Below are 15,068 nucleotides of genomic sequence, written 5' to 3' on the forward strand. Positions count from 1 at the left end.
GGGTGGCAGGTAAAATGGCTTGTATGGTTTTATGAATGCATGTCTCTTAGTTCAGACAGAAGACAATCATGCAACAGATATTGACAATAATAACAACTCTTAAGTGTCTAAAAAGAAGTGATGTTCAGCATACAAACCAAAGTAGACATGGTGTAAAAGCAGTACAGACTTCCAGCTGCAGGTTTATAGTCTACATTGACGAAGAAGAAAATAGGGTAAGACGACATACATCTACAATACCTCCATGAATGGGAAAAGGCAAATGAAAATGGGTACGACTTGAGGTGCTTTTCCACGAGTAGGACAGGCTGGAATATATGAATATCCGGAGGCTATCAGTTCCAAGGACAGGTTGCCGACAAAGAAAATGGACAACTGATGTAATCTTTGGTCTGACTAAAAAGATTGGAATCAAAGTAATGCTGAGCTCCAGGTAGAGTGTGAAAAGCAATTCCTGGAGCAATCAACAGGAGCAGAGTGCAAAACAGTAGAATTTTAACTGAATATTGGATTCGAAGAAAAGTCTGCAGCAACCAATAAAAAAGGCAAAATATTGTCATGTTTATGGGCAAGAAAGCAAAACCAGATAACGGAAGGTTTAGATGGAATAAAGAAAAAACAACAAGAACAGCAGGAAGTTGATAACAACATGGTTTTGAAAGGACATGAATACGCATTCAAACTCACACTTCGATTCCTGTGAAGCAAGATGCCTTAAGTAGGATAAATAGAGAGTTAACAAAATAACTCTTTATGCCATGTAGTACTAGGAGGAGGAGCAGCAGCAGCAAAAACAGAGAAATTGAGCCTTAGAAAATGAAAAGTCATCCAAAACTAAACAGAAGACCGTGGGAGGGGGGGATATTAGTAATGCAAATTTTTGAAGAAAAAACAACTATAAATCATCTGCATAAAGGTGACAAAGGATTATGTGAGATGTCTGAGTGGCCACAAATACAGTCTAAAAAGAAGCATTCCATATCTTGGGGAACCCCAAGAGATTGTGGAAATGAAGCAGAAAAATAGAAGATTAGTTCTATTCTATTAATATACATTTTAAGGATGGTGGACTGGAAAGGTGTGCAATCTAGCAATATGGTCCTGCATTTCCCTTAACTCAGCGCTGGCTTGAATTCTATATAAAAGAATTCAAGCCAGTTCTAAAGAAAGATTTATTTCCCAGTTCTAAAGAAAGATTTATTTCCTTCCAGTGGAACCACAGAAGCTAACGGAGTCACATGTAACTTTTCCCCTTCTTCTAAATGATGAGCCGTGCTCCCTCAAGTTTTGGTAGTATCCATTCCAGGCATGTGCCATCATGTCCATGATCATCTTGCAACGTTTGTACTAGCTAGCCAGGGAGGATCACCAGGTAGATTAACTCTTTAAGGAACGTTGGTGCAAAGGAAATGAACCGTCTTTTTAAAATTCTCTAGTATTTTAAATGGATGACTATCTATTTTGCTTCCCCCCCTTTATAGGAATGTATTGCCTGCTGTTTTATTGCTGTTTAGATGTTTAAAAATGTTTTTAATACATTGTACTTTGCTTGGATGCCTTTTAAGCAAAAAGCAATTAATAAATTGTACACATAGATTACAGTATAATACAAAAGGCAGAGCAAGTTATTTATTAAGAATTCCACACAGGTTTCTTACGTCACTAAAGGAGAGTAATCATGAATAGAAACAGATTTAAAATAATTAATAGTTCTCCCTGGCATCTCCAAGATAGGGATGAAGACTCATGTCTGCAACCTTGGAGAATCCACTGCCGTAGCTCTGGTTAGACAACACTGAACTAGATGGACCAATGGTCTGGCTTGGAAGAAGGCAGCTTCCTGTTTTCCTATCCAGACTAAGCTTGTCATGACTAAGTCCGAGTGAAATTAAGTTAGTCATGAGGCAGCTCTGGTTTGGGCTCCAACAAAGTCTTGCTGTGGGAGCTGGATGATTCACACTGCCTTCTAGTACCCTAGCACCTGCCCAGTTGAGCACCTGCTTGTGTCCGCTAAGCTGAACCACTGGACTGCTGAGTCTTAAGTTAGACCATGGGGTCCAGAACTGCTGAGCTGAAATCACTATCCTTGAGATTTCCTTGTATTAGCCTGCTGTAAGGAGACCTGGACTGGACTTCCCTGGATACTTTTGGAATGCAGAGCCTTTGAATCATTCACTTTGTGGACCTGACACATGTAGATCCCTATGCTTGACTCCCTGAGATCCCCCTTGATTGCAGAGTTAAATTCTTATGCCTTTGAGGCTGGGCTACTGCCCTGTGGGTTTGCCACAGCTAACCCCTGTGCCTGACCACCTAGACAACCCAGTGCCCCCCCTGCTATCTGAGGGTTCATGAGGTGCCCAGGATTTGTTTCCATGCCATATAGGCACCCTGCTGATTATCCTTGCCCTAAAGTAAAGATAGCCAGCGTGGTGTAGTGGTTAGAATGCTGGACTAGGACCGGGGAGACCTGAGTTCAAATCTCCATTCAGCCATGAAACTAGCTGGGTGACTCTGGGCCAGTCACTTCTCTCTCAGCCTAACCTACTTCACAGAGTTCTTGTTAAAGAGAAACTCAAGTATGTAGTACACCATTCTGGGCTCCTTGGAGGAAGAGCGGGATATAAATGTAATAATAATAATAATAATAATAATAATAATAATAATAATATCATCCCAGGTCTTGGGAAGGACTAGATGTCTGGATAAAACAAACCAGTCAATAACACCTGTCTGACTGTGTAAACAAGAAATAATATCTAAGTGTTATAAAGGACAGTGAAGAAGATGCATTTCAAATGGTCAATAACGCGAAACTATTCAACACCAATGAAAGAAAGCAGGCCTACAAGAAAGAACAAGTCAAGAACAGAGTAGAAAAATGGAAAAATAAACCACTGCATGGTCAATATTTGCACCATATAAGTGGAAAATCTGACATTACCATAACCTGGCAATGGCTTAAGAATGGCAACTTGAAGAAAGAAACAGAGGGTTTAATACTGGCTGCACAAGAACAGGCACTAAGAACAAATGCAATAAGAGCAAAAGTCGAAAAGTCAACAACAAACAGCAAGTGCCGCCTTTATAAAGAAGCAGATGAAACAGTGGACCACCTAATCAGCTGTTGTAAAAAGATCACACAGACTGACTACAAACAAAGGCATTACAAGGTGGCAGGGATGATACACTGGAACATCTGCAAAAAATACAAGCTACCTGTAGCCAAAAATTGGTGGGACCATTAAATTGAAAAAGTGGTAGAAAATGGAGATGTAAAAATATTATGGAACTTCCGACTACAAACAGACAAACATCTGCCACACAATACACCGGATATAACTGTAGTCGAGAAGAAAGAAAAACACGTCAAAATAATCGGCATAGCAATACCAGGGGATAGCAGAATAGAAGAAAAAGAAATAGAAAAAATCACCAAATACAAAGATCTACAAATTGAAATTGAAAGGCTGTGGCAGAAAAAGACCAAAATCATCCCAGTGGTAATTGGCGCCCTGGGTGCAGTTCCAAAAGACCTTGAAGAGCACCTCAACACCATAGGGGCCACAGAAATCACCATCAGTCAATTACAAAAAGCAGCTTTACTGGGAACAGCCTATATTCTGCGACGATATCTATAACAACTGACAATAAAATTCAGCCATCCCAGGTCCTTGGGAAGGACTTGATGTCTGGATAAAACAAACCAGTCAATAACACCTGTCTGACTGTGTAAACCAGAAATAATAATATCTAAGTGTTGCATGGATTGACTACAAGAAAGCCTTCAATTCATTGCCTCACACATGGATACTTAAATGTTTAGAAACAACTGGTGTCAGCAAAAACATTCAGATATTTATAAAAAAAAAAGCAATGAGCATGTGGAGTACACAGTTAACAATCAATGGTGAGACATTTGGACAGGTTAGCATTAGAAGAGGCATTTCCCAAGGGGACTCACTATCCCCTCTATTGTTTGTAATTGCCATTTCCCCACTTTCACAAATACTAAACAAAACAGGCCTCGGATACCAAACATTTAAAACATCAAGTAAAATAAACCATCTGCTGTACATGGACAATCTGAAGTTGTATGGAAAGTCCCAGTCAGAAATCGAATCACTGCTAAACACTGTCCGTATATTCAGTAGCGATATAGCAATGGAGTTTGGACTAGACAAGTGTGCTGCATTAATAATGAACAGAGGGAAAATAACAAAAACAGAAGGAATAGAACTGCCCAATGGAAGAGAACTGCCCAATGGAACCTGGAAGAGAAAGAACATTACAAATACTTGGGCATTCTCCAGGCTGATAACATTGTACACACTGAAGTTAAAAGAAAAATTGGAAGTGAATACATCAGGAGAGTTAGAAAAATCCTCAAGTCCAAACTCAATGGCGGGAACACCATACAAGCCATAAACACCTGGGCTATACCTGTTATCAGATACACTGCAGGAATAATAGACTGGACCCAGGCAGAGCTAGAGACACTAGATTGTAAGACCAGGAAAATAATGATCATCAATCATGCTCTGCACCCCCGCAGTGATGTAGATAGGCTCTACCTCCCTCGCAGCTCAGGTGGAAGAGGAATGCTGCAAGTCCATCAAACAGTAGAGGAGGAGAAAAGAGGCCTTGAAGAATATATCAAGGACAGTGAAGAAGATGCACTTAAAATGGTCAATAACAAGAAACTATTCAACACCAATGAAACAAAGCAGGCCTACAAGAAAGAACAAGTCAAGAACCGAGCAGAAAAATGGAAAAATAAGCCACTGCATCGTCAATATTTGCACAATATAAGTGGAAAATCAGACATCACCAAGACCTGGCAATGGCTTAAGAATGGTTACTTGAAGAAAGAAACAGAGGGTTTAATACTGGCTGCACAAGAACAGGCACTAAGAACAAATGCAATAAGAGCAAAAGTCGAAAAGTCAACATCAAACAGCAAGTGCCGCCTTTATAAAGAACCAGATGAAACAGTGGAACACCTAATCAGCTGTTGTAAAAAGATCACACAGACTGACTACAAACAAAGGCATGACAAGGTAGCAGGGATGATACACTGGAACATCTGCAAAAAATACAAGCTACCTGTAGCCAAAAATTGGTGGGACCATTAAATTGAAAAAGTGGTAGAAAATGGAGATGTAAAAATATTATGGAACTTCCGACTACAAACAGACAAACATCTGCCACACAATACACCGGATATAACTGTAGTCGAGAAGAAAGAAAAACACGTCAAAATAATCGACATAGCAATACCAGGGGATAGCAGAATAGAAGAAAAAGAAATAGAAAAAATCACCAAATACAAAGATCTACAAATTGAAATTGAAAGGCTGTGGCAGAAAAAGACCAAAATCATCCCAGTGGTAATTGGCACCCTGGGTGCAGTTCCAAAAGACCTTGAAGAGCACCTCAACACCATAGGGGCCACAGAAATCACCATCAGTCAATTACAAAAAGCAGCTTTACTGGGAACAGCCTATATTCTGCGACGATATCTATAACAACTGACAATAAAATTCAGCCATCCCAGGTCCTTGGGAAGGACTTGATGTCTGGATAAAACAAACCAGTCAATAACACCTGTCTGACTGTGTAAACCAGAAATAATAATATCTAAGTGTTGCATGGATTGACTACAAGAAAGCCTTCAATTCATTGCCGCACACATGGATACTTAAATGTTTAGAAACAACTGGTGTCAGCAAAAACATTCAGATATTTATAAAAAAAAAGCAATGAGCATGTGGAGTACACAGTTAACAATCAATGGTGAGACATTTGGAGAGGTTAGCATTAGAAGAGGCATTTCCCAAGGGGACTCACTATCCCCTCTATTGTTTGTAATTGCCATTTCCCCACTTTCACAAATACTAAACAAAACAGGCCTCGGATACCAAACATTTAAAACATCAAGTAAAATAAACCATCTGCTGTACATGGACAATCTGAAGTTGTATGGAAAGTCCCAGTCAGAAATCGAATCACTGCTAAACACTGTCCGTATATTCAGTAGCGATATAGCAATGGAGTTTGGACTAGACAAGTGTGCTGCATTAATAATGAACAGAGGGAAAATAACAAAAACAGAAGGAATAGAACTGCCCAATGGAAGAGAACTGCCCAATGGAACCTGGAAGAGAAAGAACATTACAAATACTTGGGCATTCTCCAGGCTGATAACATTGTACACACTGAAGTTAAAAGAAAAATTGGAAGTGAATACATCAGGAGAGTTAGAAAAATCCTCAAGTCCAAACTCAATGGCGGGAACACCATACAAGCCATAAACACCTGGGCTATACCTGTTATCAGATACACTGCAGGAATAATAGACTGGACCCAGGCAGAGCTAGAGACACTAGATTGTAAGACCAGGAAAATAATGATCATCAATCATGCTCTGCACCCCCGCAGTGATGTAGATAGGCTCTACCTCCCTCGCAGCTCAGGTGGAAGAGGAATGCTGCAAGTCCATCAAACAGTAGAGGAGGAGAAAAGAGGCCTTGAAGAATATATCAAGGACAGTGAAGAAGATGCACTTAAAATGGTCAATAACAAGAAACTATTCAACACCAATGAAACAAAGCAGGCCTACAAGAAAGAACAAGTCAAGAACCGAGCAGAAAAATGGAAAAATAAGCCACTGCATCGTCAATATTTGCACAATATAAGTGGAAAATCAGACATCACCAAGACCTGGCAATGGCTTAAGAATGGTTACTTGAAGAAAGAAACAGAGGGTTTAATACTGGCTGCACAAGAACAGGCACTAAGAACAAATGCAATAAGAGCAAAAGTCGAAAAGTCAACATCAAACAGCAAGTGCCGCCTTTATAAAGAACCAGATGAAACAGTGGAACACCTAATCAGCTGTTGTAAAAAGATCACACAGACTGACTACAAACAAAGGCATGACAAGGTAGCAGGGATGATACACTGGAACATCTGCAAAAAATACAAGCTACCTGTAGCCAAAAATTGGTGGGACCATTAAATTGAAAAAGTGGTAGAAAATGAAGATGTAAAAATATTATGGGACTTCCGACTACAAACAGACAAACATCTGCCACACAATACACTGGATGTAACTGTAGTCGAGAAGAAAGAACAACAAGTTAAAATAATCGACATAGCAATACCAGGGGATAGCAGAATAGAAGAAAAAGAAATAGAAAAAATCACAAAATACAAAGATCTACAAATTGATATTGAAAGGCAGTGGCAGAAGAAGACCAAAATAATCCCAGTGGTAATTGGAGTCCTGGGTGCAGTTCCAAAAGACCTTGAAAAGCACCTCAACACCATAGGGGCCACAGAAATCACCACCAGCCAATTACAAAAAGCAACTTTACTGGTAACAGCCTATATTCTGCGACGATATCTATAACAACAGCAACAACATTGACAATAAAATTCAGCCATCCCAGGTCCTTGGGAAGGACTCGATGTCTGGATAAAACAAACCAGTCAATAACATCTGTCTGACTGTGTAAATAAATAATAATTTTAAAAAGTTGTGCGATCGAGTCATTGTCGACTCCTGGTAACCACAGAGCCATTTGGTTGTCTTTGGTTTACAGGAGGAGTTTACCACTGCCATCTCCCATGCAGTATGAGATGATGAGTTTCAGCACTTTCCTATATCGCTGCTGCCCTATATAGGTGTTTCCTATAGTCAGGGAAGCATACCAGTGGGGATTCTAATCAGCAACCTCTTGCTCCCTAGGCAAGCTACTTCCACATCATTAGCTGGCTCTTCCTTGCCCTACAGTTTTGAAAAACCTTTGTGGATGGACTCCTCCAAATCTTCCCTGGTGCAAGTCACACTTTTGGCATCATTCATGAAGTGACAAGCTGAGGGTATCAAAGTTGTTCTTGATTCTCTCTCCTCTATCCCTTTTTCTTCCCCTGCCTCTCCCCCTCCTCCTGCCACAGTTTATTGCTTTATCAACAAACTTTATTTCTTCATTTCCCAAGTGCTTCTCTGAGTACTCTAATTTAGTTTTGAGCAAAATTCCCCCAAGTAAGACCAAAGGTACACACCCAGATACACACCCAGATAGTACACACCCAGATAGTAACATGTGTTAGCAAGTGTGGTTATAAAGTCCTTTTCAGTAGGACTTACTTTCACATAGGGATATTAATTATCTTTAAAAAACCATGAAATCTAGGGCTGAGGCATGCATGCATGTACATCACTTGATTACCTATCACTTGATGATAAATCAATTGCAAGCACTCCTTAGGAAGTGTCCAGAATGGAACCCCCGTGGATAACAAGGTCAACCTGTAAACATATTTCAGAGTCATTCAGTTGATTGCAGTTGGTCTTCTCACACATTTGATTGATTTGAGAATCAGCCCGATATACTCACTGGGAAGCCAATTCCTGGATCATCTTCCAGACAGATGTCATATGAATTGTGTTAAAAAGACCTAGCTTGCCCTTCTTCCCTGCTTATTGCATTGGCCAATTTTAGAATATAAATTTGTAGACAATGTTTCATCTAGCTTCAGATGCTTTCCTACAGGACCTATATCCAAGATCTAAATCCAAGGATTGATTTATACCAATCCCAATAATATACAGGAATTTATGCAATGGATGGACAATGTTCATCCTCAAATTCAGTTTACAGGTCAATTTAATAATTGTGAAATTCCATTTTTGGACACCAGTCTACGAGTAAATAATGATGGATATCTTACTTTTGGAGTATACACCAAACCTACTGATAGCAGGTCATTTACATTATTCCTCTTGGCATCCTAAACAAATGAAAGACAGCATTCCCTATAGTCAACTACTGAGAATCAAATGCATTGCCACTGATTCTATGGAATTTGAGAAGGAAGTGAAAATTATGTTAGCTCAATTTAGGAATAGAGGCTACCCTGAAGTTGTCCTGGATAGAGCTATTATTAGAGCTAGGTCTATGGATAGATCTGCCTTACTTATAACATCTAATAAACCTACTATGCATTGACTGATCTGGTCTTTAGAATTCTCAACTTTAGGCTATCAAGTTAAAAATTTAGTCAGACGACACTGGCATTTAGTTAGTGATATTCCTGGCTGTGAAGAGTTACCCATTATGGCCTTCTGTTATACTAGAAATCTATGTAATGTTCTGGTGAGAGCTGACATTGAGAGAACCATATCTCATAAAGATGAGGTAAGGGGAACGTATCCATGTGGCCACTGTAGAATCTGTAATGTTATTTTGAATGACAAACAAATGTTTATTCCAACCATTAACAAAACCATATCCCTAGATTGCTTTGGCAATTGCAGTACTAGGAACATGGTTTATATGATTGTTTGCGCCTGCTCAATGATATATATTGGAATGAGCACAAGTCCTCTACGCACGAGAATTTCTGAGCACATCTCAAGACTAAGAAATTGTAACATGGAGGCCCCTTTAACCCCACATTTCATTGACAAACAGCACTCTGAAAATGATTCCGTACATCATATCTCCTACCAATATTGGGTCTGTATTTAAATAAAATACAGACCCCATATTGGTAGGAGAGATGATATATGGAAAATTCTTATGCATAAAGAAGCTGAGTTGATTCATAGATTTAGAACAGTAGGGAAGGGAGGTTTAAATTCACATTTGGATTTGGCATGTTTTCTTTAACAAGGTCTGATTTTTTTCTGCTTTCCCCTATGAGTCCCGGGAGTTCATTTATTTCTCTACTGAGACCATCCCTATGATAGAACTGATATAGTAGCGGGGTGATGTTTCCTTTTTGTGAGCTTATATATACAGCTGGTCTTTGTTCCGACCCCTTGAATGAGTAGCATGATGTCTCAATCTTGGTCTCCTTATGAGTAAAAAGACTTAGTTAATTTAGGTTTACATTCTACAGGAGGTTCATGAAACTTAATTATGTTGTTGAAGCCTCATGGGTGTTCTGTTTCACATACATATTTATAGCCCTTTGGTTAGATGATGTAGCATAGGTAAAGCATTACCATAAAGAAAGTTACTATGGAGAATGATCTATGAGTATATAAGGTATATATACTTATATATACTTATCTATGAGTAAATAAGGTATGAGAAATTTTTGTTATCTTTATCTTAACACAATTGGTAGATTCTATGATGATATTTTTGCCTTTTAGTCCTTGAAGAAGCTTCAGCGAAAATTACTGCTATCCGGCCAGTTTTTTAAGGACTTATAAGGATTTACCAACAAGGACTATGACTTACAAAGACTCACTAACAAGACATCACTTCATCACTTGTATCCTGGAATCATATTTGTGAGATTTCTTTGTATGCAACAGGATGGACATTATTATCATATTATCATTGTAGGTTCCTTGTGGTGAATGTTTGCCATTTGATCCATTCAGTGGATATTGTTTATTGCATGGTTTCCCCTTGTAACATGCTTAGCATGTATGGGGATATCCTTTTTGTGAAGTACCTATTCTCATACCCATGCAAGAGCTTGTGGGTGGTGTATGGCACATTCCTTGGATTTAGATCCTGGATATATGTATCATCACTAATTTCATATTTATAAATATATTTATTACTTTTGGAAGTATTGTAATTACTATTGGATATTTTTCTGTACTCAGACTGTTTGTTGCTTTTTGTCCTCGGTACACGTGCGGCCCTATTTTTCTTTTGTGATTTCCTACAGGACCTGCCAAGTTGTGAAAACACAGATATGCAAATGTCACATTTCTACCTTGTGGAAGATCTAATGTCACAATAGAAGACTTGCTATTTAGAAAGGAGGTGGGATGGATTGGAAGGCCTTGAAAGTATAAATCTTTTTAACCGTCTAAATAAGAACCCTTCAGAACTCTCCAGCAGCATAACAGCCACACACTGCTTGTTCTTGTGTACCTTTACAAGCCCTTCAAGAGAAGCCTTGAACGTTGGCAACTGAGAAGGGTCCTCTCCATTAAATGTAGAATGAATAAGGACAAACATTTTCAGACAAGAGTGCAGCAGGTGAAAGATGTTTAAAACTTCAAGTAAAGAGAACATGCTGAAAAGCAAGGCCATCTCTTCAACACAAAAGGGGAAAATAGAATAGGCCTAGTGGAAGAAGAGCCAAGCTCTTGAAACACACATTAACACAAGTATCCTTGAGACAATAGGGGTAGTGTCACCAGCTTCACCTCTCAATTCAGCACTTCACTTGCCATCGTAATGGGATAACTCACAAATCTCCAACTTTCCTCCTAAATCAGTTGATTTAATTTATGGTGTAAGACATGGGACAAGATGTTTCACTGAAACTAATGAGCTGATGTGGACAGAGATCAATATTTTAGGTGAGCCAGGGTTTTTGTTGAATCCATTCTTTCTTCTCTCCTATTGTTACCCCAGATATATTTGGCATTGACTACCACTGCTGAAGGCAAGAATGTCAAAGAAATGAAATGAACAGCTACTATCTCCAGATTTCAATATGCCTTTTCTCTAGCTTCTTTCACAACAGTACAAAACCTGTCACCAGTTTTGAGTGCATGGATAGATTTATAGACTTGCTTTAAAATATGTGATTCAAATGCAACACAATGAAATTGCAGAGGAGTAGCTATGTTTACCTCTTGTTGTGAAACCAATGAAGAGTTCTAATGCTCCTTAAACACAATTTCCTTGATTTTTGCAGATGCATAAAGAGGCCAAGAAGATGTTAGGTGTGCAACTACCTACTCATTCTACTGGAATGAGGTAGGATTTTCCAGATAGATGCAAGTGTCGAGCTCCTGGGCTTCCTGAATTGAGTGTTTCAGTTGCACTGAGACTTTTAAAGCCGTGCCAATGGTAAATGGAAATTAGGTCATCATAAGGCTCAATAATGGTTGATGGACTTGATTACGACAGCAATGAATGCACCACTGAGAGACCTTAAAAGCCAAGCTGAAGACAGGTCATCCTGGAGAGAATCTAGCTATGTGGTCGCTAAGAGTCGACACCAAATTAACAACACTTAATCAATCCTTCAGATACCTAGCAGCAGATCAGATACTTGCCACCAGTGTTCCCTGTAAGAGGGATTCCCAGATGTTGTTGACTACAACTCCCTCCATGCCCAGCTGAATTGGCCGTTGGCTGGGGATTATGGGAGTTGTAGTCAACTATATCGGGCAGCAGTGATATAGGAAGATGCTGGAAGGCATCATCTCATACTGTGTGGGAGGAGGCAATGGTAAACCCCTTCTGTATTATACCAAAGTAAACCACAGGGCTCTGTGGGCACCAGGAGTCGAAATCAACTTGACTGCACACTTTACCTTTAGTTAACATCTGGGAATCCCTCTTACAGGGAACCTTGCTTGCCACACTCTTGAAAGTGGGAATATGAAGAAGTTGCTGACGGGCTTATGTCATCAGCAATTCTCAAACTTTGTTGTAGTGCACATCAATGTTCTGTCACCACAATGTTATATATGATGGCTGTCACACAGAAGGCTGCTTGAAAGGCTTCTGAATTCATTCTGTACTCTGATTCTTACAGCTGTACTGTCCATGTATAACATGATGGTTGCAATGCATGGGAGCTGTTGAGTGCCCGCTACACTGATCACCCATCTCTATACCCACTACAGAAACCCTTGCTGCTACCAGTGATATTTAGCATGCACATGATTGATCAGTGTCTCAGTGATACGTATTATGCACAAACATAGCAATAGGTACCCACTACCTTCCTTTTTGCATGACCTACCTTAATCAGTACAGGTGCATCAGAAGTTGTAGTTTGCTAATGCAATTTTTCACTGTGGGGCTGTAGCTCACCTGAAAGTGCTCTACGAATCATAGATTTTAAAGCAGCAGGTTAGAGGCATTTGCCTGTGCACCTTGATAAGAGTAGTCCTTATCAGTTGATTGCTCTTCATATATCAAGCAATATTCTTCACATGCTGCCAGAATGAGCACTGTTTATTTTAAATGATCTTTCATTGCCTTCCACACACTTAAGTTTACTGAATGCATATATAATGCACGTGGCATTATTCTGAATACTATACTTTATAGCTATGACAGCCAATCTACATAAATATAGGCAGAGATTTAGCTTACTGGGGATAAAGCACTTGCAGGAAAATGGCATCCATGCATTTCTAAATATCAGACACTCCAGAATATGAGGCACAATGAAAACTCTTATTGGCTCCACTCCGGTTGTAGTCATGTGTAACAGCTAGTACATCCAAATGAGGATGGGCATCTTTATCTGCTTCTTGTCAGCTTAACAGAGCCCAGATGAACATCTCAATATGGCCTTCACTGAATCCTGGTAATTAACTAAATTTTACATGGTGGCCTTCAGACTGTTGAAACCGGCAAATATTTTTTAAAAAGGCATAACTAAAGCAGAGCTTAAAACCTTCTTCAGGTTAATGGTTATAAAAATGGTAACCTAGATTTTTATGCATAGAGTGGGGAAAGAGAAATGAAACATCTGGAAAAGAATAATCCATTGTATTCTTTCCCCAAAAGAAGCAGCAATTTTTATCTGCACTGAAATAGCCCTTCTTGAGCTGTAGAAGGAGATGGAATAACTCTGGCATTGCAGATATCAGAAAGCAATCTCCGGCCATAACAGATTTTAAAAACAAAAATTAAAGCGGAACCTAGATTTTGCTTTCTGTAAGTGTGAACTGATCAAGAAAAGGCTCCATTTTAAAACTAGAATGTGCTTCCTTTGTGGCTGGGGATGATAGCAATTGCAGTCCAACAACAACTTGGACCAAGAGTTGGAAACTACTGATTTAGAGTACTGAAGGGAACTATACACTGCTGTGATTTGAACCTTAAAAAGGAACAGCAGCCAGTGAGGCTGGCATAAAACAGGAGGCACACATTCCAAGAAATCAGCTCTGGCAAAACCTTCGTTGCTGCATTTTGCATTAGCAGAAGCTTTGAATGCCTTTTCAAAGGCAGCCCCATGTACAGCAGGTTATCGTTATTCTGCCTTCATTTCATTCATTCATTCATTCAAAATATTTATACAGTACCCTGTCCTTCCAGCACACTGCTGCTCAGGGCAGCTTACAATATAAGAGCAAAAACTTAGCATCCACAATAAAGTACAATAAAACAGTATAATAAAATACTGTAAAAGACAACAGCAACTAATAAAACAACACACAAGATCAGCCTCCCCTGCCCCCTTACACAATATGCATATGTACAAAATAGAATCAATGGAAAGCTGAGAGAAAAGACTGGCTTTTCGCTACTTTTGATGTAACACATGCAGCCTGCCTCCTCTAGAAACGGGTGCAGCTGGCCTGCTAAACTCATCTGGGCAAAAACTACTCATGGTCCAAGCTGCCATTTAGGCATCCAAGAGCAGCACTCCCCAAGTGCAAAGCTGATTTTTCAAGTGAAGTGCAGATGATCCCCATTCACTGGATCAGCAGTTCAGCATACCAGGAGTATGTCTGCCTTGACTTTTTTCTTAGCCCACATCTAGTCCCTGACTGGGTTCCATCACTGGCTCAGAACCTCCCTGGCCTCCCTGGAATGAGATGAAAAGGGAGAGGGAGGGAACTGTGTACAATCAGCATACAGATGAAATCAAACTCCAAGTATTTTCCCCAGTGACTTTGTGTATATGTGTTGAAGCGTGTGGGGGACATGATGGCACCATTCAGGTCACCATAGGCCATGGGGCCAAGCGGTAGTCTCCGAGGCCCAAGTTCTGATACAGAGTTTCCAAGGAAGGATCGGAACCATTGTGAAGTGGTACCCCCAGTTGCATCCAGACTTCAAATAAGAAACAAGACATTCAATATTATTTATTTATTTATTTATACAAACATTTTTTATACCGCCCAAAACTTATGTCTCTGGGTGGTTTACATTTTTACAACAAAATATTTTGTTTACAGCAAAATAAAAACAAAATAAAACATTCGTTAAGACAAAAATGTGGGGGGTGGGGAACACACACATTACACCAATTTAAAAATTTAAAATAATATTTTAAAACAGCATTAAAACCAATTAAAACAACATTAATTAAAAGCCTGGGTGAAGAGA

The 15,068-nt window shown here is 39.5% G+C and overlaps 1 protein-coding gene across 1 annotated transcript in view; it reads left to right on the plus strand.

Moving 5' to 3' along the window:
* The window catches only part of ALCAM (activated leukocyte cell adhesion molecule), a 254,083-nt gene extending 243,484 nt beyond the window's left edge, over positions 1-10,599 (plus strand). The window contains exon 15 of the mRNA XM_053307300.1: positions 10,172-10,599. Within this exon, the coding sequence (XP_053163275.1) occupies positions 10,172-10,178 (7 nt within the window). The 3' untranslated portion in view covers positions 10,179-10,599. The remainder of the gene's footprint in view (positions 1-10,171) is intronic.
* The last annotated feature ends 4,469 nt before the right edge of the window (positions 10,600-15,068 follow it).

Source organism: Hemicordylus capensis, chromosome 3, assembly GCF_027244095.1.
Source record: "Hemicordylus capensis ecotype Gifberg chromosome 3, rHemCap1.1.pri, whole genome shotgun sequence".
Classification (NCBI taxonomy): Eukaryota; Metazoa; Chordata; class Lepidosauria; order Squamata; family Cordylidae; genus Hemicordylus; species Hemicordylus capensis.